This window comes from Xenopus tropicalis, chromosome 3 (genome assembly GCF_000004195.4).
Source record: "Xenopus tropicalis strain Nigerian chromosome 3, UCB_Xtro_10.0, whole genome shotgun sequence".
Classification (NCBI taxonomy): domain Eukaryota; kingdom Metazoa; phylum Chordata; class Amphibia; order Anura; family Pipidae; genus Xenopus; species Xenopus tropicalis.
The window spans coordinates 121,138,990-121,165,468 of record NC_030679.2 but is presented as its reverse complement, the minus strand read 5'-3'; the positions used below and the strand labels follow the sequence as shown (position 1 = coordinate 121,165,468).

At 41.6% G+C, this 26,479-nt stretch overlaps 1 protein-coding gene across 2 annotated transcripts; it reads right to left on the bottom strand.

Annotated features, from left to right (window-relative positions):
* Positions 1–2,385: 2,385 nt before the first annotated feature.
* Positions 2,386–18,558, bottom strand: dusp11 (dual specificity phosphatase 11). 2 transcript variants are annotated; one of them, XM_012958615.3, is made up of 10 exons: positions 18,333–18,558; positions 17,537–17,612; positions 14,545–14,676; positions 13,957–14,080; positions 13,044–13,104; positions 12,870–12,916; positions 12,549–12,624; positions 9,960–10,088; positions 9,669–9,791; positions 2,386–4,395 (listed from the first exon to the last, which is right to left on the bottom strand). In XM_012958615.3, exons 1-10 carry the CDS (start codon positions 18,434–18,436, stop codon positions 4,164–4,166), a joined length of 1,104 nt encoding a protein of 367 aa, XP_012814069.2. In that variant the 5' UTR covers positions 18,437–18,558; the 3' UTR covers positions 2,386–4,163. The 2 variants fall into 2 exon arrangements, with proteins under 2 accessions (XP_012814069.2, NP_001120892.1); NM_001127420.1 differs by having other exon boundaries at positions 9,660–9,791; positions 18,333–18,413.
* Positions 18,559–26,479: the final 7,921 nt, after the last annotated feature.

The window sequence follows — 26,479 nt, the reverse complement described above, 5'->3', positions numbered from 1 at the left end:
TAGGGTCCCCATCAGGAGCACAGGGTGGAGATACAACCATGGCAAAAACACCTTTTCACTTTATACAATAATTAAAATAAAATGATCTACTGCAAAACAAGTCTGAAGTCGACAAAAGGTTTTCACAATTCCTTGCTTTCATTCAGAACTTGAGACATCATTTGTATATAAATGAACAAGCATTTTCTATCTCTCTCTAGTGATAGTTAGATCCACATTTTATGTTGCCGTTCTCTCAGATTTGAAGGGTGCCACCTCCCAGCAGGAGTATGTAGATCTTTGCAGTGTTCAATGGCATTTAGATCCAGACTCTGGGCAGTGCTAGCCACTTCAAAACCAGTTGTCTAACAATTCTCAGGTGTTTTATGAAGTGTTTCATGTCCCTGACACTGGGTTCAATCTTGCACTCCAAGATGACTTGGTAATCTCCTGATTTCCTGATGCACAGAATAACAGTGAGCCCCATTTCATTTAGTTGGGAGCAGATGTGAGAGTTGAAGCACTTCGTGCCTGAATCCGTCTCATAGTTGAGGTTTTCTCCACAATTTAAACAATCCTTTGACAAAATCTTTGACCAATTTTTCTCTTGCGTCCTTATCTGGAGAGATTGGCTAGTTCCATGGGCACCCTATTTTTGTATAACTGCATATGCCGGTCACAAGAACATAAAGGTCTCAGGAGATGGATTTGCAGCCTTCTATTGTAGGGTGAGGTTTTATTGTATTAAAGAGTATAAAAGTTACCCCTTGGCTCAAAATCTATGCACTCCAATCAAAAACCTCAGCCAAATACTGAGGTGTTTGATTGGATAGCCACTTGCCAAGATGCCTTTATACAGCCACACAAAGGATACAATTATAAAGTGACCACAAATATATCTAAACACAGATTCTTAAAATCATGTTCAGCACAAGGCCTATTCATTGAATAATCAGGCGTTTATGCGTGTGACTTTTTTGGTGTGATTTCCAAGTCACACCTCGTTAGTTTCTATAGAGCACGGCGGTGCCAAAAATAACTTGCACTTTGCATGGTAAATGCTAAATGTGATTTTCTTTTCTACCAGCATTAAGAAACATGTTTTTTTTGTTAATTCATATAGGAGTTGTTTCCTGCCAACCATGCTATGATATAGTATTATCAGCACACAGACAGACATGCCCATTCATTGGAACACTTTCTTTAATTGATATTCAACAATGATCTGAGCTTCTAGATATTTAAGCATCCACTGCATATTCTGTGCAATAAATTCAGCGGACAGATTTCTGGGATCCATCAGTCATGTTGAAAATACCCCTTACAGACACATGAGCATTAATTACTTTTTTCTGAGGGGCCCAGAGAATGATAGTTCTTGACATGTGATTACACTTACCTGTATGGTTAAGTCCAAGCATGACCAGCATGTAAAGCTGATCCCTGGAATCTACACACACATATATATATATATATCAGATGCACCTGTTTAAGGCAGTACATCCCTATATCTTTTATTAGAACACAGCAGCAAATGTTTCTAATGTTAGACAATTATTTCCTAATCTGCCAGTGCCACAGAGATTCAGGGAAAGCTTTTCATTAGATATTAATAAGGACTATACGACCACACATGGCAATACCTGACCTGAAGGGTGAACAAAAACAGATTTTGATGTTAAGACATTTATCCAATGGTGTAATAACCTGGTTGCTACAATACAGACCCAGTGCACTGTGCCTTAGGCAGAGTAACCTCATACTCTTGTAGCAAAACCTCAAGGGACCTTCCAAGAACTGCATTTACAAGGGAAGGTAAATGGAATTTATTAAGCACAGCTTCATCTTTTAATACGTTTCATTAAAAAAAAAGGTCCAGCCTTTTGGCTGAACATTCCTATTTCAGTATATTAACATTTATATGAAGACTGCCCCAGCCAAGGCAAGCAATGACAGCGCATGCCTAAGTGCAAATACACAAGGAAGGAATAGTTTGTGCAGAAACGTGCAACCTTATCACTTCACAGAACTGTTTGTGGACAGGATACACTTTCCCTGAATAACAGAACTCCATTTGGTTAGAATTTCACCATTCCTGAAAATTCAAACATAAACGGAAACACTCTTTACCACGCTTCTGATGCATAGTAAGAATCAGAATGATCCATTTAGCATTAGCTTCTATGTATTTACAAAGATAGTTCGTTGCTATTGTTCAAGGCTGACAATTTGCGTATGTGATAGTACAGACGCCAGATACATGCAATATACCTATCATTCGCAGTTACTAACCTGTGTCCCATACTCCATATTTACAGCTGAATAACCCCTTACCTTACAGTACATTTATGGTTCAGAACGGTTTATAATTTGAAGGCCCTTAAGAGTTTGAAGTAAAAATTCCAGTTTTGGTTTAGGAAGAAACAACTTTATTTAAAGAGCTTCAAAACGTTCTTTTTTTCAAATATTCTGGCAAAACAAGAGAAATTTCAGGTTATATTCTCAATACATTTTGCACTCATTGAGACCCCTGATCAGTCTGCGAAAATCCACCGTTCCTACAGAATATGGAGAAAGCACCATTACAGTATGGATGCACAGCAGAGATACCAACACTTCTGGCCTCTGGAGAGACAAGAGAAATGGAGGCAGCCATCTTTTGAGAAGAAAAGGTAAATGTCACTATGAATGTTCCTTGGGGGATGTGTGCAAAAAAAAATAATAAATAAAAGAGATGATAAATCCCTGAGCAGCATATTAGTAAACATAGACCAAAGCAGCTTTGAACTAAAAGGCCCACTGCAAGAAAAAAACCATCTAGCAGAGCTATAGTGATTGGTTTACACTTGGGTAGCAGTGCAGCCCTGCTTGGTGCATTTATTACACGTGCTGTCATTTTTTGTTGATCTGGGAGCTGTATTGTAATGAATGTTCTCATGTGAAAAACTAGCTAAGGATCAGATTCTATCATCATTTCTACCATCCATCACCATTTAAATAAGGATAGGAAATAACACGCTCTTCCTGTGTACATGGAACCAATCATCTCAGCACCCAGGGTAATGCTGGGAGAGATGTGGTATATCCTTGTATTTATGCCTCCATAGAATATAGAATCAGAAATATCAAAGAGCAACTATATTGGTAGATTATGGACATAGTTACCCCACCAGTCAACCCTCAGTGCTATGCCCAAGTATTCAGACAAATCGTCTCATTACTGAATAACAAATCCTACACTGAAATGTTCTCCCTGTGAATTTTTCATTTGAAATTATTAAAAACTTAAGTGTTTAGAACAAAAACATTTAAGAACCATAATAAAACTATTGCTGTTTGCAGAAGGATTCAGGCCCCGCACAATTTTTTAGTCAACACTTGCAGCCACAACCATATTAAATCATTTTGGGCAAGTACGTAGCAGCTATGCACACTGTCCAGGGGTAATTCTGGCCCATTCTTCCAGGCATGTTTGCTCTAGGTTTGGCCACCTTCATTTTAAGACTGATACTGATTTGTATTCAGATCCTATTGGTGCCTTTACAGGACATTTGCTGCTTTGTTCTCGAATCATTACTAGAAAAAACATAATTAATAATTTGGCTAGTCCAGCCAAAGGCCTGATCTCAGTATCTGTGGCACTGACAGAGGCGCATAAGTGCCATCCAACTAACCTGATCACCTTGAAGCAAATGTGCCTAGAAAATCTGCCCAAAAACCCCCAACAGTGTGCAACACCAGCGCATACTTATCCTGCTGTCAAAGGGCTCTACAATAAATTCATACTTAAGCAAACAGCATACTTCAGTTTTTAGATTTAAAATCATTTTTCAACGAGGGAACGTTAAAAAAAACAAACACTTGAGTTTCAGTGCTTTGAAGTAAAAATATCACAGAAAACAATTTAGTGTTGTTAGTGTTGTTGTTATTTAGTAAAACTAGCCAATTGGTCAAGTGCCTCAGTACTTGTGCACAATGATGTACGTGTTCTGAGCAGCACATTGGCTCACGCTACCCTAGAGCTACAGGGCTTTGGGCTGCTTTGCTTAGGGTGCGTTCCCCAGAACTGGACTACTAAAACGTGAATCATTTTGATTTATATATTAAAAAAATACAATATTATTTCTAAAGATGGCTGAAAGTTATCAGCAAAAAAGGCTTCCTTTAAAAAAAGCATGTAATTGTCAATATTTTCGGTGTTTCATGCCTCTTGCTGAATGCCTTTTGTAAGGGTCGTTGCCTGCAGACTGCCAGGGAGTAGAACCTTGGGGTGCATTGGGATGTCTTGATCGTGGTTGGTTGCCATTGGGATATCTTGATGGTGGTTGGTAGCCATTGAGATCTGTCGATGGTGGTTCGTAGCCATAATGGTATGGATGGGGGCTCCAATGCTGACACTGCTGCCAATCGGATTCTCTACAAAAGAAAAATAAGGACTAAGCAACAGGCCATAAATATGTAAAGTCTGTGTAAAGAGATCAAATGATGGTCTGAATGGCAGGGCATCACTGGAACACCCACCTGTCTGGTACAGGTTCCACCCTGTAAGATCAAAGTCTTAGGTGCACTATTACACCGGTAGATGTAAGATGGCTGGGCTTGAGAGATCTTTGAAAAATAAAAAAAAAATCCAGCCTAGAGTTGCCACCTGCTGGTAAAAATGATGCTTAATCCCAAAGTAAAGGAAACAAATAGATAGGGTTGCCACCTTTTCGGGAGAAAAGTACTGGCCTACCTATGTGTGATCAGGATATATCATGGGCAGCCTGGGGACAGAATGCACCAAATCTGGAAAATATTTATATTATGGGCAGCACAATGGCACAATGGGTAGCACTGCTGCCATACTGACCTGGGGTCCTAGGTTTCATGCCAGTCAGGTTTCATGTTCTCTCTGTGTTTCTGTGGCTTTCCTACAGGTACTCTGCCTCCCCCACCTCATATACACACAGGCACCTGCTTATGAGCAAACTTCCCTAGTGGGAATGGGTCAGGAACTTTAAGCTCCATGGGGCAGAGTGTGATTGGAATGCTGTATAATCCATCTAAAAGTTCTGCAACACATGTAGGTGCTAGTATAGTAGTAATAATAAGAATACGGCTGATATTCAAACCCTCTTTACACTATGGAAAGTAGCATAAGACATCACAGCCTTGCCTGGAGTCCTACACAGCCATTAGAAGCTGTGATTACTCCCCCCAGTATGTTGCCTGACTTCTCACCAGCCCCTAACTTACAGCAGGAAGTGGCCTTGCTATTATCCAGTAAAACACCTAAACACTCAAGATGTAGTCGCGTGTCCAAACAGGCATTTACACCAATGTTTCTAGGAAGCCAAACAGACTTTTTATGGTCTTTTCAGGTCTGAGAAAAACCTTGTTGGCTTTTAAGGGCTTTTGAGCCAGGTGGCAGACACTGTAAATTTCAGTGGCTCAAACAAGCTGGAATAGCACCCCCCCCATTTCATCTAATAGTACATTCTTTAACAACTGTGTCACTTTTGTGCAGAGTGAAAAAGCCCACACAGACACCATTGCTACTTGTTTGTGGGTCTGTTACATGTAAATATATGCCACATGTAAAAGCTAATTTTTTTGCGAGAAATAGTTCCTTATCAATGTGTGTTCAATTTTTTTGGAGGGGAACGTTTTTTTCCATTCTGTTGTTTTATAGGCCTTCACAAGCCCATCAAAAGAGAGAGACGCTCAATTATATGTGCCTCGTGCCTTATCCCGTCAGCGGGCCCATTGGCCTAACAATATCAGGGTATGAGCCGCCTTAGCAAGAGCTCTTCAAAGCACCTCCAAGAACAGCTCCAGGTCTAAACCGTATAGGCCCTGGCATTTCAAGTACACAGAGTCCCAAACAGCCCCCACCAGCCCAATAAATAGTGACTGTCTATGGCATCTTACAGCAGCCCCTCTAGTATTTACCAGAGCCCACAGATTGCCAGTTGGAGCCCTATGTGGCTTTAGATGCCTTAAGAAACAAAAGAGTAGCAAATGCAGCTCCAACCAGCAAATATTAGCATCCTCCCTAGGATAACCCTCTAATATACAATTAGGGAAAGGGTTTTGGGAATTTGTTGTACAAACCGGATTCCAAAAAAGTTGGGACACTAAACAAATTGTGAATAAAAACTGAACGCAATGATGTGGAGGTGCCAACTTCTAATATTTTATTCAGAATAGAACATAAATCACGGAACAAAAGTTTAAACTGAGAAAATGTACCATTTTAAGGGAAAAATATGTTGATTCAGAATTTCATGGTGTCAACAAATCCCAAAAAAGTTGGGACAAGTAGCAATAAGAGGCTGGAAAAAGTAAATTTGAGCATAACAAAGAGCTGGAAGACCAAATAACACTAATTAGGTCAACTGGCAACATGATTGGGTATAAAAAAAGCTTCTCAGAGTTGCAGTGTCTCTCAGAAGCCAAGATGGGTAGAGGATCACCAATTCCCACAATGTTGCACAGAAAGATAGTGGAGCAATATCAGAAAGGTGTTACCCAGCGAAAAATTGCAAAGATTTTGCATCTATCATCATCAACTGTGCATAACACCATCCGAAGATTCAGAGAATCTGGAACAATCTCTGTGCGTAAGGGTCAAGGCCGTAAAACCATACTGGATGCCTGTGATCTCCGGGCCCTTAAACGACACTGCACCACAAACAGGAATGCTACTGTAAAGGAAATCACAGAATGGGCTCAGGAATACTTCCAGAAACCATTGTCAGTGAACACAATCCACCGTGCCATCCGCCGTTGCCAGCTGAAATTCTACAGTGCAAAGAAGAAGCCATTTCTAAGCAAGATCCACAAGCTCAGGCGTTTTCACTGGGCCAGGGATCATTGAAAATGGAGTGTGGCAAAATGGAAGACTGTTCTGTGGTCAGATGAGTCACGATTCGAAGTTCTTTTTGGAAATCTGGGACGCCATGTCATCCGGACCAAAGAGGACAAGGACAACCCAAGTTGTTATCAACGCTCAGTTCAGAAGCCTGCATCTCTGATGGTATGGGGTTGCATGAGTGCGTGTGGCATGGGCAGCTTGCATGTCTGGAAAGGCAGCATCAATGCAGAAAAATATATTCAGGTTCTAGAACAACATATGCTCCCATCCAGACGTCATCTCTTTCAGCTTTCTGCATTTTTCAACAAGATAATGCCAGACCACATTCTGCATCAATCACATCATGGCTGCGTAGGAGAAGGATCCGGGTACTGAAATGGCCAGTCTGCAGTCCAGATCTTTCACCTATAGAGAACATTTGGCCCATCATAAAGAGGAAGGTGCGACAAAGAAGGCCCAAGACGATTGAACAGTTAGAGGCCTGTATTAGACAAGAATGGGAGAGCATTCATATTCCTAAACTTGAGAAACTGGTCTCCTCGGTCCCCAGACGTCTGTTGAGTGTTGTAAGAAGAAGGGGAGATGCCACACAGTGGTGAAAATGGCCTTGTCCCAACTTTTTTGGGATTTGTTGACACCATGAAATTCTAAATCAACATATTTTTCCCTTAAAATGGTACATTTTCTCAGTTTTAACTTTTGTTCCGTGATTTATGTTCTATTCTGAATAAAATATTAGAAGTTGGCACCTCCACATCATTGCGTTCAGTTTTTATTCACAATTTGTTTAGTGTCCCAACTTTTTTGGAATCCGGTTTGTACATGCTATTAGCCTATATAGTCCTGTCCCGCAGCACATTCCAGAGATTATACATCATTCACATCAAAAGAAATCCAATCTGACATGGAGAGAACACATAAAAGCCCACATAGGACCCAAGTGCTGGAAGGCAGCAAGGTTTAAACTCAAACAGATTTGCTCACCTACGGTAGTAGGGTGTCCATATTAAGGGGTGGGCAATCCGCTCTCCTCAGCCCACACTAACAGGCACTGCATCGACCTGGGTGCAGACACACTGGGTGGATTTCAGCACAAAAATGCATGTGTGTGTTTCTGCACCAAAATCTGCTCCCTATGTCTGCACCCAGGCTGAGAAGCCCGGATCTGCTGTGTCTTGGCCTGGGTATATGCTGGGTCCAGGAAACAGCCCACGTGGCTTTACCATTACTGTGAATTTCAGTGAGGCCATGATATATATCAGATGTGTGTGCAGGGAATTACGGCTGAAGGGTGATATCAACTTAAAGGGCAACCTAAAACTAGAGTCCAAAAGGTGTTTAGTACAAATAACAGATCTAAGCAACACGTTTCACACCTTGACCCACTCTGGTTAAGTGTTTTTGTGCCCTTTAGTAATGATCACATTATTACGCATATTAAAGGAATACCGTCATGGGAAAACATGTTTTTTTTTTCAAAGCACATCAGTTAATAGAGCTGATGATTTAAATGAAGTGTTTTTACTTGGAGGAACAGAAGTAATTACAAGCTGCTAATTTATACACAGATTAATGTAGAGCTGCTGTAACAATGCCCTTCTATAGCAGACCTGCTGCACTATCACCCCCCCCCCCCAGGATAGCCCAAGGAGGTAGGCCCATGAGGGGACACAGCAAGAGAGGGAGTACTACTCCTACATAATGCTGCCCCCTATTGGTGCCTCAACCCTATGACCAAGACATGCCCTACTGACATTCAGAATGGCTAACTTTCTAGCACACACACCAGTTACGCAATAGGATCTCAGAACATCTGTATAAAGGAAACTCTCTGGGCCCCATTGCTTCCTGCTTTATCTTCCCATTGTTCATCTCAGCTTAGTGACAGGATGTGAGAAGTGGGAAAAACAAAATACTTCTCTCAGGCTGAAAAACAGCACAATTTACAGAGCAGTAACAAGGGTGGAACATTCCTGAAGAATGGGATTTTGGCTAGGAATAAGCTCATGCTAAGTGCAAGAAATGAAAGTATAGAAGCAGCAAATAGAGAAAGCCAAGTCACTAAATAGATTCATTGGGATCAGCTGAAGGAAGGGCCACTAAAACTGGTAAAGGCCTAGCCCTACACAGCTTGCCTGGAATAGTCTGCATGCAGAATTATGTGACAAGCGGGAAGTGGTTATACCTGGACATGTTCTGTACCTTTTAATGTATAATAAAGTGCTATAATTATATAATTAATATAATTAAGGCTTCTTACAGAGATGACATTTTACATTTTCAATATGGTAGGCAAAAATTGCGTACAGACTATTACCAAAAACCCATCAGTTAATAGAGCTTCTCCAGCAGATTCCTGCATTGAATTTGTTTTTTTTTTTAAAAGCACAAACAGATTTAGTTTTTTATATTTAATTTTAAAATCTCACATGGGGCTAAGCCATATTCTTCATTTCCCAGGGTGCCAATCATGTGACCTGTGCTCTGATAAACTTCATCACACTTTACTGCTGAGCTGCAAGTTGGAGCGGTATCACTACCCCCACCCCACCCCAGCAGCCAATCAGCAGAATGGGAAAGGAGCAAGACAGCAGCTCCCTGACACCTGTATTGCTAAAAGTGGTAGAATAGCACTCAATAGTAACACCACACCAATTCTACATGCAAACCTTAATATTACATTAACATTTTAACTTTCTTGCATTTTACAGATTTTTTTTATTGGTCCCCTGAAAAATGTAAAATCAGGGTGTGACTGTATAAGAAGCCTGCAGAACCAAAGCACTACCATATAGATATTCCCAAGAGTGGGATTCAGTACCTGGGATACCTGTGACAGTGGTACTCCATAGGTGGATCATTATACATTGGCCATGGCATGTTACGCCTGGGTGGGTGTGCAAACATGGGCCGGGGTTCTGCAATTCTAGGAGCGTCCAGGGGATTTCCAAACCTAAGGATACAGAGGAAGGTTAAAGGGGCACTTTTATCGCATATTTCCCATTTTTATTTATATTCATTATTGCACATCATCCCCCAGCAGTTCTTGTGCATAGACAGCATTGTGTCATTCACACAAATCTAATTACACACAGAAGTTTGTATTACAGAGGGAAAGTACCTAGGAAACCGAGGCTGCTCTGGTCGAGGCGGCGGGGGTAGACACGGAGGCACTGAAGGATTATTTACATTTGGGATTTTCTGCTTGTATTTGTGTAGAGGCACCGGTGCTTTATCGATTTCAGCGTTACTAAGACAAAAGAAGAAGATAATCAGTAATCTGATGCCAAGTGACATTTTGGAAAAAACAAAATGCAGAACTATACAAACTTTCATTATTCAGAACTGTAATGCTTTTAAAGCTGAATCCCCAGCAGCAGCAGCAGTGCAAGGCATCCACGCTACATCAGCAGCCACTGTGGGGGCTCAGGAGAAGGATGCAAAGAAGCAAGTTCTACTCAAGTGGCTACTCAATGTAGCAGGGAAAGGTGAAGCTCCAACATGGAGGTGGCATGGATTACACAGCACAAAGCCGGTGCACCAGTGAAGTTATGTTTGCAATATGCACTTTACACTGGGGGAGGGGGACTTAAATCAGGGCTTTAGTTGCCCTTTAAAACACATTTTCCTGAGCAGTCTTTACTTGACAGTTACTAGACTTGTTCTATAATTCAGAGCCAAACTAAAACCTTTCCTGTAATTTCCTCCCTGGTCCCGTATGACGTACAATGAGGGAAGCCATATACAGTACAACACTCACTCATTGCTTAGAAAATGCTCATAAATCTGACCAAGTCTGACTTTACTGCTTTGCAGGGCCATCTATCAGTGTGAGCCAGTATCATCACTGGTGTGCTAGCCTCCAGATATCCCCACCCTCCCCATGCAGATGAACTACTCCACACAGTACCTACCCATAGTACCTAGCTCCTTTATGTACAACCTGGATTCCAAAAAAGTTGGGACACTAAACAAATTGTGAATAAAAACTGAATGCAATGATGTGGAGGTGCCAACTTCTAATATTTTATTCAGAATAGAACATAAATCACGGAACAAAAGTTTAAACTGAGAAAATGTACCATTTTAAGGGAAAAATATGTTGATTCAGAATTTCATGGTGTCAACAAATCCCAAAAAAAGTTGGGACAAGGCCATTTTCACCACTGTGTGGCATCTCCCCTTCTTCTTACAACACAACAGACGTCTGGGGACCGAGGAGACCAGTTTCTCAAGTTTAGGAATGCTCTCCCATTCTTGTCTAATACAGGCCTCTAACTGTTCAATCGTCTTGGGCCTTCTTTGTTGCACCTTCCTCTTTATGATGCGCCAAATGTTCTCTATAGGTGAAAGATCTGGACTGCAGACTGGCCATTTCAGTACCCGGATCCTTCTCCTACGCAGCCATGATGTTGTGATTGATGCAGAATGTGGTCTGGCATTATCTTGTTGAAAAATGCAGGGTCTTCCCTGAAAGAGATGACGTCTGGATGGGAGCATATGTTGTTCTAGAACCTGAATATATTTTTCTGCATTGATGCTGCCTTTCCAGACATGCAAGCTGCCCATGCCACACGCACTCATGCAACCCCATACCATCAGAGATGCAGGCTTCTGAACTGAGCGTTGATAACAACTTGGGTTGTCCTTGTCCTCTTTGGTCCGGATGACATGGCGTCCCAGATTTCCAAAAAGAACTTCGAATCGTGACTTGTCTGACCACAGAACAGTCTTCCATTTTGCCACACTCCATTTTCAATGATCCCTGGCCCAGTGAAAACACCTGAGCTTGTGGATCTTGCTTAGAAATGGCTTCTTCTTTGCACTGTAGAGTTTCAGCTGGCAACGGCAGATGGCACGGTGGATTGTGTTCACCGACAATGGTTTGTGGAAGTATTCCTGAGCCCATTCTGTGATTTCCTTTACAGTAGCATTCCTGTTTGTGGTGCAGTGTCGTTTAAGGGCCCGGAGATCACAGGCATCCAGTATGGTTTTACGGCCTTGACCCTTACGCACAGAGATTGTTCCAGATTCTCTGAATCTTCAGATGATGTTATGCACAGTTGATGATGATAGATGCAAAATCTTTGCAATTTTTCGCTGGGTAACACCTTTCTGATATTGCTCCACTATCTTTCTGTGCAACATTGTGGGAATTGGTGATCCTCTACCCATCTTGGCTTCTGAGAGACACTGCAACTCTGAGAAGCTCTTTTTATACCCAATCATGTTGCCAATTGACCTAATTAGTGTTATTTGGTCTTCCAGCTCTTCGTTATGCTCACATTTACTTTTTCCAGCCTCTTATTGCTACTTGTCCCAACTTTTTTGGGATTTGTTGACACCATGAAATTCTGAATCAACATATTTTTCCCTTAAAATTGTACATTTTCTCAGTTTAAAACTTTTGTTCTGTGATTTATGTTCTATTCTGAATAAAATATTAGAAGTTGGCACCTCCACATCATTGCATTCAGTTTTTATTCACAATTTGTTTAGTGTCCCAACTTTTTTGGAATCCGGTTTGTATGTATATTATTATTTACATAGTGCTATAAGGCAGAACAACCCAGTAACAAAACAAACAGGGCTCAATATAATAATGAATACAAAATACAGTTACAATCAAGATGAAGTAAGTAAATGTACACGTAGATGCAGGGCCCTAATAAAATCATAATTTTATGACTTCATATGCCTAGTCGCCTACCTTCTTTGTACTCCATACATCAGGTCATCCAAATAGTTTTTGCGTTCTATGCAGTGTCCGCGGCTCTGATTAAACTCTATAAAACACAAGCAAATGATACTGAGAGGCAGCCATTCTATCATACGCAGTAAAACCGCTGGCAGATAATAGTGAGATCCTATGTTGTATATACACATCTGACCAATGAAGGCTAAGGGGTAGTTATGTGTTACTAAACTAGAGCAAATACACACCAGTTTGCCCTGCATTCTACACCCCTCAGTGTGGCTTCCTCAAACCCCATGCAGATGAATAGCTTAGAGTGACAGACAAAGGACTTACTTTCTATGGCTTCTGCTGGCACCATGCCAAGCACATCAATCAGATACCTAGAACAGGAAAAGCAATGTAACTAATTGCACTGCCAACTATCCAGCACTTTACAGCCAATGAGAATGTCTGCCTTTTGGAATGATTCAGCCAAACATGTCAGTGCAATGTCACCGCCTGTCTCACCTGCACACCAAGTAGCCAGTCCTGTTTAAGCCGTGGGTACAGTGAACGCCAATTAATTTATCTGTAAAGACAAGAAAATAAAAAGTTGGCATTAATCCATTTTTAATAACATGCATTTATAAAACGCCAATATATTCCACAGTGCTGTACAAACAATGAGCGTCTACATTACACATTCACAAATATATACAAAAAGCAACAAATAACCAATACAAGAGGTAAAGAGGGTCCTGCCCAAAAGAGCTTACAGCCTATAAGCTGCGCACATTCATGACTGTTTTCCATTTGATTTAATTTCTACTGGCAACACTGCAAAAAAAAAGCAATATGGCATCTAATCTTAATACATATATAACAGCCACAATGTTACTTTGCTGCTAGAATAAGACAAGTACAATACATTACTAATTTGTAACTATGTTAATCTCCCATTAATTAATGTAATAAATGGGGTCCAATGAAACCAAGGGAAGCACCTGTTAATATATATTTGCACAGATAGAATAAGCCTCCATAGGCTATTTAAAAGTAATTGTGGCTTCAAAGTGTTTACCAGTCCAAGACTGAGCACACACAACCACTCAGAGCTATGGTACAACAGCATTTTGAATGCCATGGCTAGAACAAGAACAGTCAAAATGCCCTCTACTGCACTTTACTCCTCCCACAGACAAGGCAGTGATAGATGGGCTGGCTATAGGGTCAGTGCCTATGGCAGACACCGACAAAATGTTGCATAAGCTGTGCTTGGCAACAGGTAAGGTCTTGTGACAAGGACAAGTAAACACGAAGCTTCAAAATTTTAGAATTCTTTAGACCCAGAATATTAAATACAAAGTGCACCACCACATTGTTCAGCTAGAAGGGTGAGTGGAAGGGTTACATAAGGCACAGCAGTCACAGTGAAACGTACCATTGTTTGAATTTTCTTTCATGAACTGATTTACAATGCATTTGAACTGAAAGATGGTTTCATCACTTGGCACTTCATGCCCAACTGTGAAGATCTTTGCATAGTTTAGTGATTCTGGTAACTCCTTCAAATAAAAAAAAAGAATATTTTCTTATCAGAGCACAAAAGATTAGTTGGTCAGTATAAAAGAGCTGCACCGAGGACTAATGCCTTCCTTTTGAGGCTGCAACACTCGAGTTTTTTTCAGACTATATTCAGAACCTCAATAATAATCAATTTACTGAGAGGCTGATTTTTTTTTAAGTGCAAAGTCTATACATTACTCAGTAATAATTCCCCTACCCCTTCATTTGTCTTTTCTGTGCCAGACATGCTTGGCAGTATTCAGGCAACACAAGCAGTATAAAGATGGGATAAAAAGGAGTCTGCCTAGAAGGCCTGGCTAATTTCAGCCTTGCTGCCTGACCAGTGGTATATGCAGATGTAGAGGAGTTTTTGGATATTGAGCTGCTTTCCTTTTCCCCATTATATGGAAATAGAGATGTCTCCCAGGGTTAAGTGAGGATTACATGGCTATGAATAGCTTACCTCTGGGGAGTAGTATCGAGTGGTACATGTTAGATCAATTATTATCCCCAGTTCCTCATCCTGGGCTTGGATGTCCCTGATGAGGTCGGCTGATGAGAATCTCTGCCATGCCTCAATCCTGCTATTGAATATCTGAAATAAAAAACGGTAGAATCACTGTAAATGATTCCATTCCATTCTACTCTACCTATTCTAACGCTACATTACATTACAAGGTGAAAATTTTATCACCTTGCTGTACACACGTGCATAAACAAACAAACACATATACTTTTTTTTATGATTTTGTCTTTTTTCCCCCCAAAAAACTTTTGACTATTGGATCAGATATTCTGACCACTAACCACACTGTCAAATCAGCTGTTTTATTTCATTGATTTGTCTAATTGTATTTGATTTTTGTGATTTTATTGCAGTTTTATGCCTTCCTTGTTGCTCGTTACATTTTTTTTATTTCAGCGTAACTCTGCCGTTCAGTAGTTTGGTGTAGAAAGACGTCTATTTTGAATTTGTCAGAATGTGTACTTTTAAAAAAGTACTGAACATAATATGCTGGCAGGAGCTCTGTTTGCAGAAACTGATTTGGCAGGGGAGAAAAAACTGTATGCACTATTTTCATTTGGGGTCTGTACATACCACATACGTTGGTATATCTATGCATATTGGGCATCAAAACTATACCCCTGGGGCACATAATTAGGGTGTTTTATCTTGGTACCTAATAGTATGTGGGAAATAAGATGCTGCAAAGTAAAAGCTTTGAGGTGATTTTTGGAAACGTCATAAAAATCACCAAATTTAGGAAAGCTTTGTGGCTTGGTACTTTGGAGTAGAAAGACATGGGTACCCACTTTGGAGTCAGGGGAATGTGTGCTTTCCAAATATACATGGTTTTCTGAAGGTGAGCTTATTTTCTGTACTTTATCCCACATAAAATGATGTAAATGTGTAGATTTTACAGGAGCTGAAACAACAAAAATGATAGCTCAAACTGGGTATTTTCATTTTGGGGCCCCTACATGCCACATACTTGAGTATGTATATTGGGCATCACACTATTCCATGGATCCCAAGCTTTTATATTTAGGGTGTTTTATCTTATGGCCTGTAGGAGATAAGATGCTGTAGACTGGAAGCTTTGAAGTGATTTTTAAAAATTTCACATATTCTTATAAAAATGATAAATTTAGGAAAGCATTGCGACTTGGTAGTTGGGAGTAGACAGACAGTTTTGCCTATTCTAGGGGTAACCCTTCTGTTAGTGGAATGTTTGGCCTTGAAATCTAAAGTATGCAGCTTTCTGGAGCAGTGCTTTGGGAATTTGGTAGTGTACTGCTGGAGGGTTTGACCTATACAAGTGAGAAATCTCCATAAAACTATATATATTTGGTATTGGCACATTCAGGAGACATGGGACTTTCCAAATCAGTTGTATTTTTGTGCATACAATAACTTATGTTTCTGATATGTGTTCATAGTATGGAAAATATTTAGAATATTTAGAAGCCTATATTTTGTGGAATTACACAAACATTCTAGTAAACTAAAATTGCCCCACGGAAAGGCCCCTAAAGTAACAGCAAAATGTTAAAACTGTTTAGTAGAGATCAGCGTAATTTTTCACTAGATATGGATTTGTGACAAATTTCCATGTTTTGCCATTGGCTGATTCGTATGTCAAACGGGTGCAAAAATTTGCCGCACAACAATAAAAAACCATTATGCTTGTGTCATGCGCGCCAATCTTGACGTGTGCAACTATTTTTTTTTACGTGTGTCATTTTCCAAACAATTTTTCACTGTTTTGCTAATTTTTCGGCAAAACTTTATGGGACAGATTCGCTCATCACTACTGTTTGCCAATAAAAAGTTCCAGCAGTGCCAAATCAGCACAAGGATAACTGCCCATCTCTCGACCAATAACTCTGCAGCTCTCCCAAACCTGCTGTACCTGCTCAGCATCAGCACCCATCATTACTAGCAGCTTTAAAGGAGAAGGAAAGGTAAAAACTAAGTTCAGCTTTATCAGAAAGGTCTATGTAAATACAGCCATAAGCACTCACAGAAATGCTGCACTGACTTCTCTGTCAAAAGAAATAGGATTTGTTGTCTCTTTGTTTTCCTGTGCTAGAGACACGCAGCTCTCTCCTCTCTCCTGCTCCCCCCTCCCTCAAGAATGCTAAGAACTCTCTCCCCCTCTTAAGGTGGCCATACACGCACCGATATCGTACGAAACCTCGTTTCGTACGATAATCGGTGCGTGTATGGTATGTCGGCGAGTCGACCGATATCGCAGGAACCTGCTGATATCGGACGACTCGCCGATCGGACCAGTTGGAAAATTTTGATCGGGCGCCATAGAAGGTGCCTGACCAAAATTCTCCCTTCAGATCTGAATCGGCAGAAGGAGGTAGAAATCCTATTGTTTCTACCTCCTTACCTGCCGATTCAGTCCTGAATGGTGTGTGGCGGATCTGACGATGTTTCGTGCGACCGATGGTCGTACGAAACATCGTCAGATTGCCATGTGTATGGCCACCTTAAGGAATGTGTGATCTGAGCCAATCAGCAGGAAGCTTCCTCATAGTCTTACACACTGAGCATGTACATGGGTCTTGGTGCAGGAGCGAGGCATTATGGGAACTTTCTTTACAGAACTCAGGGTTGTTTTTTCCTATGAGGCTTCTGATCATCTGAATAGGAGAAATATGGGGAGACTTAAGGGCACTATTGAGAGAACTGAAGGTATGCCTGCAGCTTGAGATTAACTCTTTATTACCCTTTCCTTCTCCATTAAGCTTGTTCCCAAGTGACCCTGTGTTGCCAGCAGGAGACATAGCCAGGTTACTGTAAATTATTTTCCAAAGATTCCCCGTCTGGCACACACACACACACACCAGCTGGCGCCACTGTGCTAGCTAACACATTATGTTTGTTTGCAAAGGTGTCAGTGAATTCACAGTAATGTAACACAGTAAAAAAAACACCTTACTTTTTTTAAAGGGACCTTAAAAGCAATAAAACGTGTTCCCGGGATGCGCTTTCCAAGCGGAACATAGTCTGTCCATCTGTAAAGGAACAAGAGGAGACACTTGGTGATGCAACGTCATGGTAACGTGTGTGTCATGGTAAATGTTAGTAAGTGTTGGGCTAATGTCAGACCAGGTGTATATTTACAGCAAGCTAAAAATGTTTGCCAAAAATACCGCCATACTCCTCCTACCTGTGCCTGAATGGGATACGCTCGGGTGTAGGCACATGTAGCCAAAATACACATAAAAACATGAGAGAATGTCTTGCGTTTCTGTGTGTATTTCGGCTACATGTGCCTACACCCGAGCGTATCCCATTCAGGCACAGGTAGGAGGAGTATGGCGGTATTTTAGGCAGGCGTTTTTCAGCTTACTGTAAATATACGCCTGGTCTGACATTAGCCTTAAATGTTAATATGTGCGTCACGAAGCTCCCCAGGCTACTATCGCAGTAAGAAATTCTAAACAGTCAGTTTGTTACAGTTAAACAGGAGGAACCTGAATCCCAAACCTACAATGTGTCAACTGCCCCCCATCAGCATCAGCCCCCCACAAACATCATCCCTCATGTAAAGTACTGCCCATCCCTCCCCCCAGTGGGATTATTGCCTTATTACTGCCATAGCTGCCCCGTACATTTACAGTCATCCGCCCGTTCGGCCCACAGTATATTACACGTACATATGAGGCTCCTGCCCTTCCCTTCCAATTGTCACACTCACTATTGAGGTGTGAGCCCCGTCGGATATTGTTTACCTGTCCGGCAGATGGTTCTTGGGCTTCCCCATATTCCCTGAATGGCACCGAAACGGAAGTGCTGCTGGCAGCCGGCCTGAGAGGGAACACACGCTCCTCAGCATGCACAGGCTCCTCAGCGCGCCGCCATTACCGCCGGTGACGTCACGGACACGCCGCAGCCTGTGGGACCGCCCACAACACGTGACATTGGCGGCTCCTTCTAATGGCTGTAGGGACAGAGCGCAGGGAGTGCGGCCCCAGTGCTACCGGGCAGTGGCACAGACACACACTCACACAGTATCGGGGCAAGCTGGGCAGCGGCATTTGGTTTTCTTGTGATAGGAGGAAATGCGGGAGTTTATTCAGCTCTCGCCTGAACACTGGGGCAGTTTCTGTTCAGCGCCAACATATCCCGCAGCGCTGTACAATAAGTGGGATTCATACATTGGACAGTTTATGCCTGTATGTTACCCAACTACTTAGATTGTAAGCTCTACGGGGCAGGGACCTCCTTCCTACTGTGTCTCATACCACATGGCACTTATATATATATATATACATATATGTATTTATTATATCACTTGTCCTCCCTGTGTGTAATTTTGTAAGACTGTACAACGCTGCGTAACCTTGTGGCGCTTTATAAATAAAGTTATACCTGTACATACATACAGAGTAACATATAAAGCAATCAATAACCGATACAAGAGGTGAAGAGAGCCCTGCCCAAAAGAGCTTACAATCTACAAATACATTAGGGGGTTATTGGAGCCTGCTTATGTGTTGGGTGCTTTTATTTTTTGGGGTAAGGGTGCCCATGACTTGTGAGGTGTGTGCTTTTTTTACCCAGAGCTTGAGGGAAGATTGGGTTAGTCCTATGGGGGCATAAGTATTTAGATGCCCTAGTGTGAGGGGGGGGGGGGTAAAGTGTGGGGTGAGATTAGATGAGCTGCTGTAGGTTTATGTCTGTGGGGGGCATTTGGCTCCAGAGCAGTGTGTAGGGAAACTAGACATATCTATCAAATGTGAGTGGAAAGTGAGGCAGCTTGTGTCACCCCTAGGTAGGTTTCTGTCTTTGGGGGTCAGGTTAGGGCAGTGAGGGGGGGTAGCCCTTCTATTTGTCAGGAATGGGGGGATAGGTTGGGTCAGTCTGTGAGTGCCTCCAAAGTATGTGATGTTTTGTGGGTACACTGTTTAACCCTTTACCTGCCAAGCACATAGGTACTACATACTGGCAGAAAAATGCTCAAAGTGCCAAGCACGTAGTGCTTACACGCTTCGTGTTAAAGGGCTTCCTCGATGAACTAGTGGCTTTTGCCACCATGCAGCGAGTCGGATGGGCCCACAACCCCCTAGGCAACGAGCCAAGGGGGCATCCATGTCGGTCCTGTGACGCAATGATTGCAGGGCCTGACTTTTTACCTGACCCGACATCCAGCGCCTTCTGGCTTTTTTTTCTCTTTATACACTTACACATATTTACACACTCGTATACACATGCATACACAAACACACATAGGCATAGAGACGGGGCAGGCAATATATGATTGACAGCTCAGCTTTTAAATCCACTTATAACAGGTATGGATGATTTAATTTCAACATGAAAACCCAAATTCTTTTTTTTATATTTATAGGATCTTTATTATATAGCTTTTTAAGTGTGGGTGACAGTTCCCCTTTAACTAAGCATAGTCTATGATGTAGCTGAAGTGCGTTGTCTTGAGCTTCCAGCAATGTTGAATTGTTCCTACACATAAATCATTTGTTTCTAACAATATGAGCATACATACACAATTTAGCCTATTACTGGCCTGGTCAACGTAAACATTTTAATATGACGCAGACTGAAGTTAATTTGTATCAGGGATTTTTTCCTATAGTTAATTTCAGTTTTTCAGTTCTGTATATGTTTATTTTTACCTTACCGGATGGCAAACATCAAAGAATAAGTTGACCCCAGAGTAAAAAATAAAACTGGAACCGTACTGAAGTGGTGTCAGAAAGGTGAGTGAAATTAACAGACATTGGTGCATATATCCATCATGAGCTCTCTCCTAGTGGTGTATCCTGAAGAAGGTTCTACCCAATGCAGAAAGATATTTCAAATCCTATGTACAAAGATAGGTATGAAGAAAAAAAAAAAAAAAATCAGTTCTTGACCAGCAAAATGTTGTGGATCTTGTAAATAAATGGAAGCAAGAAAAACCAACAGTCCATATATTTTTCTGCCCACACACCATTAAAATACATGGAGATGGTCATCAGTTTCTGTTTTGCTATCAAACACAATGCCAATAGCCGCACAGTGCCGCTACCAAGTGAAAAGCTTGAGGATCTTCCTCCGCGGAGGCAAATGAGTACCATACGAGTAAGACTTGTGCACAAGGCATAAAAAAAATCTCTTGGATTGTATTGGAAAAAGATAAAGCTTATTTGGGAGAACTGGAGAAAAAAAAAATAAAGATATGTTGGAAGAGGTCTCACTGCATATCCCTTATATCCTTAAAATACACTATCCCACTGGAGCAAAACAGGGGAGCCCATCCACAGCATCCCATAAAACACCGATCCCCAACCAGTGGCTCGGGGGCAACATGTTGCTCCCCAACCCCTTGGATGTTGCTCTCAGTGTCCCCAAACCAGGTAGTTATTTTTGAATTCCTGACTTGGTTGAATAAAAACAAGATTTCCTACCAAATAAAGTCCCCTGTAAGCTGATAGTGTGCATAGAGGCTGCCTATTAGCCAATCACAGCCCTTATTTGGCTCCTCCATGAACTTTTATGATGCTTGTGTTGCTCTCCAAGTCTTTTTACATGTGACTGTGGCTCACGAGTAAGAAAGGTTGGGGAACCCTGCCATAAAATGTTCCCAGTTACGAAATAGACTTTCTTTAAAATACACCAGATCCTAGTGGATAATAGTTTCCCTAAGGAGCAAAGGACTATATAGGCCACTAGGCAATAGACACTAGATCCTAGTGGATTATAGTATCCTAGTAGAGCAAAGTAGGGAGCCCATCCCATCAACAGCATCTCATAATGTGTTTTCTACTAAGAAATAGACTCTTCCATTAAATACACTAGACCCTAGTGGATTATAGTATGCTAAAAGAGCAAAGGACTATGTAGGCCACTAAGCAATAGATCCATTTTAAAAAATACACTAGATACTGGTGGCTTAGAGTATCCCAGTAAAGCAGAATAGGGAGCCCATACACAACATCCCATAGACTCTTTTTTTAAAAATACACTCGATCCTAGCAGCTGACACAAATTCTGCTTAATAGAGTGAAAGGGAGAGGAAACATAAAAATCTCGTATTCTATTTTTTTCATTATTGTTATAATAATGTTGAAATTATGAGTGGAAATAAAATGATCTTATTCATTCAATATATTTACAACTTTATTATATAGTTTATTATATAGTTGGATAAAATGACAGCCTGTTTTACAACTATTAGTGAAACTATTGAAATGAGAGAAATCGTACCCTCCAGTCATTCCAAGTAAGCACTGAAAACAAGTTGGAGCTACCGTATATGCTCTACATTGTCTAGTTTCTATAACTATTCCTTTTCCAACTAGAATATAGTCTATTTAGTACTGTTATAAGTCTGTTTCCTTATATGTAAAGGTACACCGTTCCATTACCAACTAGGAACTATATATATCTGAACAGATTGTCTTCTTTCTATTACTGTTTTTTTTACCACTAGAATTTAGCCCAACTACTGTATTTTCCAGCGTTTAAGACGACTTTTTAACCCCGAAAAATCTGTGCCAAAGTCGGGGGTCGTCTTATACGCCGGATACTTACCTGAACCTTGCTTCCTGGTCTTCCTGGTGAGGCCTGCACGATCGCATTTTCGTTGCCACAGCAACGGGAGACACGCTACGCTGTCTGATTTGAGGGTACCCTCGGAGAAGCCCCGCAATTTCTTTCCTGCCTCTGCCTGTTATCATACAAGCCGTATTTTCCGGCGTATAGTCGGGGGTTGTCTTATACGCCCAGTCGTCTTATAAGCCGGAAAATACGGTATATTAAATGATCTATTTCCTAATCTGTAGAGTTGCTCTGTTCCATTATCAACTTGGAACCAGACACAACCCTGCGGGAACTATTTTTTTTTTTTTTCAAAGGTATATTTTATTAATTTTCATACAAACTAAAACATAAAATAACACATTTTGCATTATAATAAGGAAAATGCGCTGGTCTTTCTTTTCCAGGTCTATCTTTAAGGTTTGTAACAGACACTGAAGGGATAGGTGTAACATTACAGAGTGTGAGTATGGCAGCAGTTCCAGCATATTGGGTTCATCAACCTACTGAAGTGGGTGTTCAGGGTGTGATGCAGGAACTATTTAATCATCTTTCACCAATACTTTGCTGTCATCTTTGATTGGGGAATTCTTAGCGCTGAGCAACTTGCTCAGCGGTTACTGAGGGACGATTGTAAGGTTTCTTGGGATCGCTAGAAATTTTGCTATTGGGGCCAGATCTCGGATATATTGGGCAACCTGTAAAACATCTGGCAATGAGTGCTGATTGGTCGCCTTATTTACTAAGCTCTCACATGAAGCAGTGCCCTAACTTGATTAGCCTTTCAGCATGGGGGGTAGTACGTGGGGACTATCAAAGGAGTGGGGCAATTTTGCCTTTTTTTTTGCCCTTGTCAGGGAGAACTTTTGGGGAGAAAATGGGAGGGGGTCAGGGGAAGAATAAAGGTCCTGCACAACCAATGCCAACCTGTTTCTGCAGGGAAGAGGACATTAACTCTAAATATGCACACCATTCTCCCCAAGCATTGTTGTAGTTTCCCTTTTCCTTAATATTGTCCCTAAACTGTAATTCCACTGTGCAGTGGTCCCAAAACGGACCCATTATGGGTAATGGAGGGGTCTCCATAGTTCAACTAAGGAGAAAATTGTACCATGCTGACAATGATTTTCCTTTCCTGGGCATACTACATATCAGCACACACAGGGATATGCCCACTGCAATGCCCTATTAGGAGGGCCCTCCCCAAAGCTTTTAAAGACCTCCCACCCCCTCTACGGCATCTCTGTTACAAGCTTTAGGACAACCATTGTGGAAGGTTTGGGAATGTACTGACATGGAGTACTTGCAGGAAAGGAAAACCATGGTAAGCATAAAACATTTTAGGCTGATTAGTTGCCCACAATAGGGATAAAGGGAATCCCCGGTGGAAGGGCTCACACATTACATGGTTTTCTGAAGCCTGGAAAACCAAACAGCCTAACCCTTTTCCCTGGATGTACTCCATATCAGTACTCAATAGGATATAGCAAGCTTAATGTCCAGTTAGGAGGGAAACTAGGCTCTAGCAGATTCCTTGATAATACTGCAAAATGTTCACAACAGTAACCTATTCTCTGTCATACTACCAGCTCCAGGTGCAGAACCTAGTAATGTACAGGAAACATCTTTAGCTGATCTCAAATCCAAGCTAGAAAGAAAAGGAGCAATAAACAATGGCACTAAGGGAAGCAAGTCCTGCTAGGAGCAGGGGTGCTGCTGCTGCCACAAGGCAGGCTGAGAGACGCACCTCAGGTGGCAGCTGCTAGTTTGTTTTGGCTCTTGAAGTTTCCAGGAGTGGCTTTTTGTCAAGAGCTGAAATTCGCACTGAGTGGCCCCATATCATATCCCCATGGTTAGAGGTGGGCAGTGTCTGACAGATTATAGGAATCAGCTCCAAAAAGTCAAAATACAAAGGGTGCGGGACCACACCACTGCCACTGGGCACCCGCAGTGAGCACTGGACACACTGTACTCAGGAGCACTTGCCACTGAAACAAGCTTTAACATTTGGGGGGGGGGGTCCTTCTGTTGGGACATGGGGGTGGGATATTTGAAGCTGAATGCTTACTATTCTATTACTAACCTGGGATACCCATTACAGGAGAGAAACAAGAAATACCATGTTTTCACATATATGCTATTTTGTTTTGAGCTGATGGGGCCCAGAGACAGCAGGGGTTGGGCTACTGTAGAGGGATAAAGCAGCATCCCCAAGTGCTATGGTAACCATGATGGAAGCACCATAGGATTTCACTGTCATGAAATTTTCCTACAGTTTTGTATAACATAGTTCCTGCATACATTCCCATATCATTTCCATTATGGACCAAGCAAGAGCAGAACTGACCCAACAAAATGCCACTGGGCCTGAAACATCTTATTACCCAGCATGCTGCAGTGAGATGGGACTGAAGATTGGATAAGTGTTTTTCCTGTTTTTATTTTTCCCTTGATTAGTTCATAACAGATATGATTGACAGTTATGGTGTGTACGGGGTTCCTATGTTACCCATTATTATAACGTGAGCTAATCTGTATACGCTGAACACGTGCACGAATATATACACAAAAATGTCTCCAAGATTAATCTCTAAATTCACTGAAATCGCTCAGTAAGTTTTGCAGAAGGAGCTTCTGGGATGCAAAGAAAAGTAGAGAGTAATGGGACAGAAAGCTAACGGCACACCCTGCATTTCCTGCACTGATGGGGAGAGGGGCACTTTGCTTTGATTCACTGAGATGCAGCCACTATCATCCCTAGCATGGAATAGAATGTGTCAGGGTGCAGGGATTCCGCTGCCTTGGGTTAGAGACATGTATGTAACAGACTGGAAGCCCTAGCATGGAATAGAATGTGTCAGGGTGCAGGGATTCCACTGCCTTGGGTTAGAGACAGGTATGTAACAGACTGGAAGCCTGTGCCTGGGCATGTACAATGCTATCTGCGTGCTGTGCTTACATACACTCCCCCGTGGGTTCCACCCCCCCAAAGAGAAGACGTACAAACAAAACATACCAAAAAAGCCATTGAGCAGGAAGGCAGGGTAAAATGCCCCCTAACATCTGAGAGCATCTACCTTGTTTAATCAGCTGTAAAAGCTCTGCAACATTGCCTGTCTGAAAGCTTACATTTGTAAACTACATTTTCTTCTGCATTTGGGGGTCTTCTCCATCACAAACCTGTGTGAACGTATGGAGGGCTTTAGAAGGAAAAGTGAAAGAAAATAAAGTAATAAAGAAAAAAGTTGTTATGGCTGTTTTGTTTCTTTATGACATGTGAGCTTTATAGAAGACAGGCCCAGTACACAGAGCACACATTCTCCAGTATTGGCATTATTGGTACGCAGGCCTGGCCCGGCCTACAAAATAGGCCCTGGCATTTCAAGTACACAGGGGCCCAAACAGCCCCTCATAGGCCCAATCAATAGTGCATCTTACAGCAGCCCCTCTGGCATTTGCCAGAACCCATAGATTGCCAGACCAGAGTCCATCAAGTTCAACCCTTCCAAGCAAACCAAGCACACACAACCTATACTTAACAATCTATACACTCACATACATAAACTATATATACAAACATTAATACTAACTGTAGATATTAGTATCACAATAGCCTTGGATATTCTGATTGTTCAAGAACTCATCCAGGTCCCTCTTATAGGCATTAACAGAATCTGCCATCAAAACACCACTGGGAAGGGTCATTCCCCAACCTCACTGCCCTCACCGTAAAAACCCCCTACGCTGCTTCAAATGAAAGTTCTGTTCCTCTAATCTAAAGGGGGGGGCCTCTGGTGCGTTGATTGTTTTTATGGGAAAAAAGAACATCCCCATCTGCCTATAATCCCCTCTAATGTACTTGTACAGAGTAATCATGTCCCCTCGCAAGTACCTTTTTTCCAGAGAAAACAACCCCAACCCTGACAGTCTTTCTTCATGGTTAAAATCTTCCATCCCCTTTACCATTGGGCTCACACAGGGCCACACATTGCCCATCACTGCCTTAAATCAGAGGTGTCTGTGCTATTGTGTTGCTGCCTGGGAGAAGGATGTACTGAGAATGCTAGGGGCTGCCTTAAAGTTGCAATGCATTTGCAACAAGGCACCTCCAAAACTCAAAGGATGAGCTTTATAACGTCTGGGTAATTAGAATTCATAACATAACATTTCTTTTTGAGGATTTGTAGCACTTCAACCATTACAGACATTTTGCCTCTCAAATAATGCGACAATTAACAACTTTAGACAAAAAATAATCCCATTAATCATTTATGGTCTAACCACACAACAATAAAATCTACCTCACAAATATACAAAATAATCAGAACAAATCTAT

Bases quoted from the DNA above. Each gene is read 5' to 3' on its own strand.
- dusp11 (XM_012958615.3), bottom strand. From the start codon at position 18,436: ATGCTGAGGAGCGTGTGTTCCCTCTCAGGCCGGCTGCCAGCAGCACTT. The intron at 17,613-18,332 runs GTAAACAATATC...GTTCCTTTACAG, and splicing joins AAGAACCATCTGCCGGACAG to ATGGACAGACTATGTTCCGC. The intron at 14,677-17,536 runs GTAAGGTGTTTT...TTTTTATTTCAG, and splicing joins TTAAGGTCCCTTTAAAAAAA to ATATTCAATAGCAGGATTGA.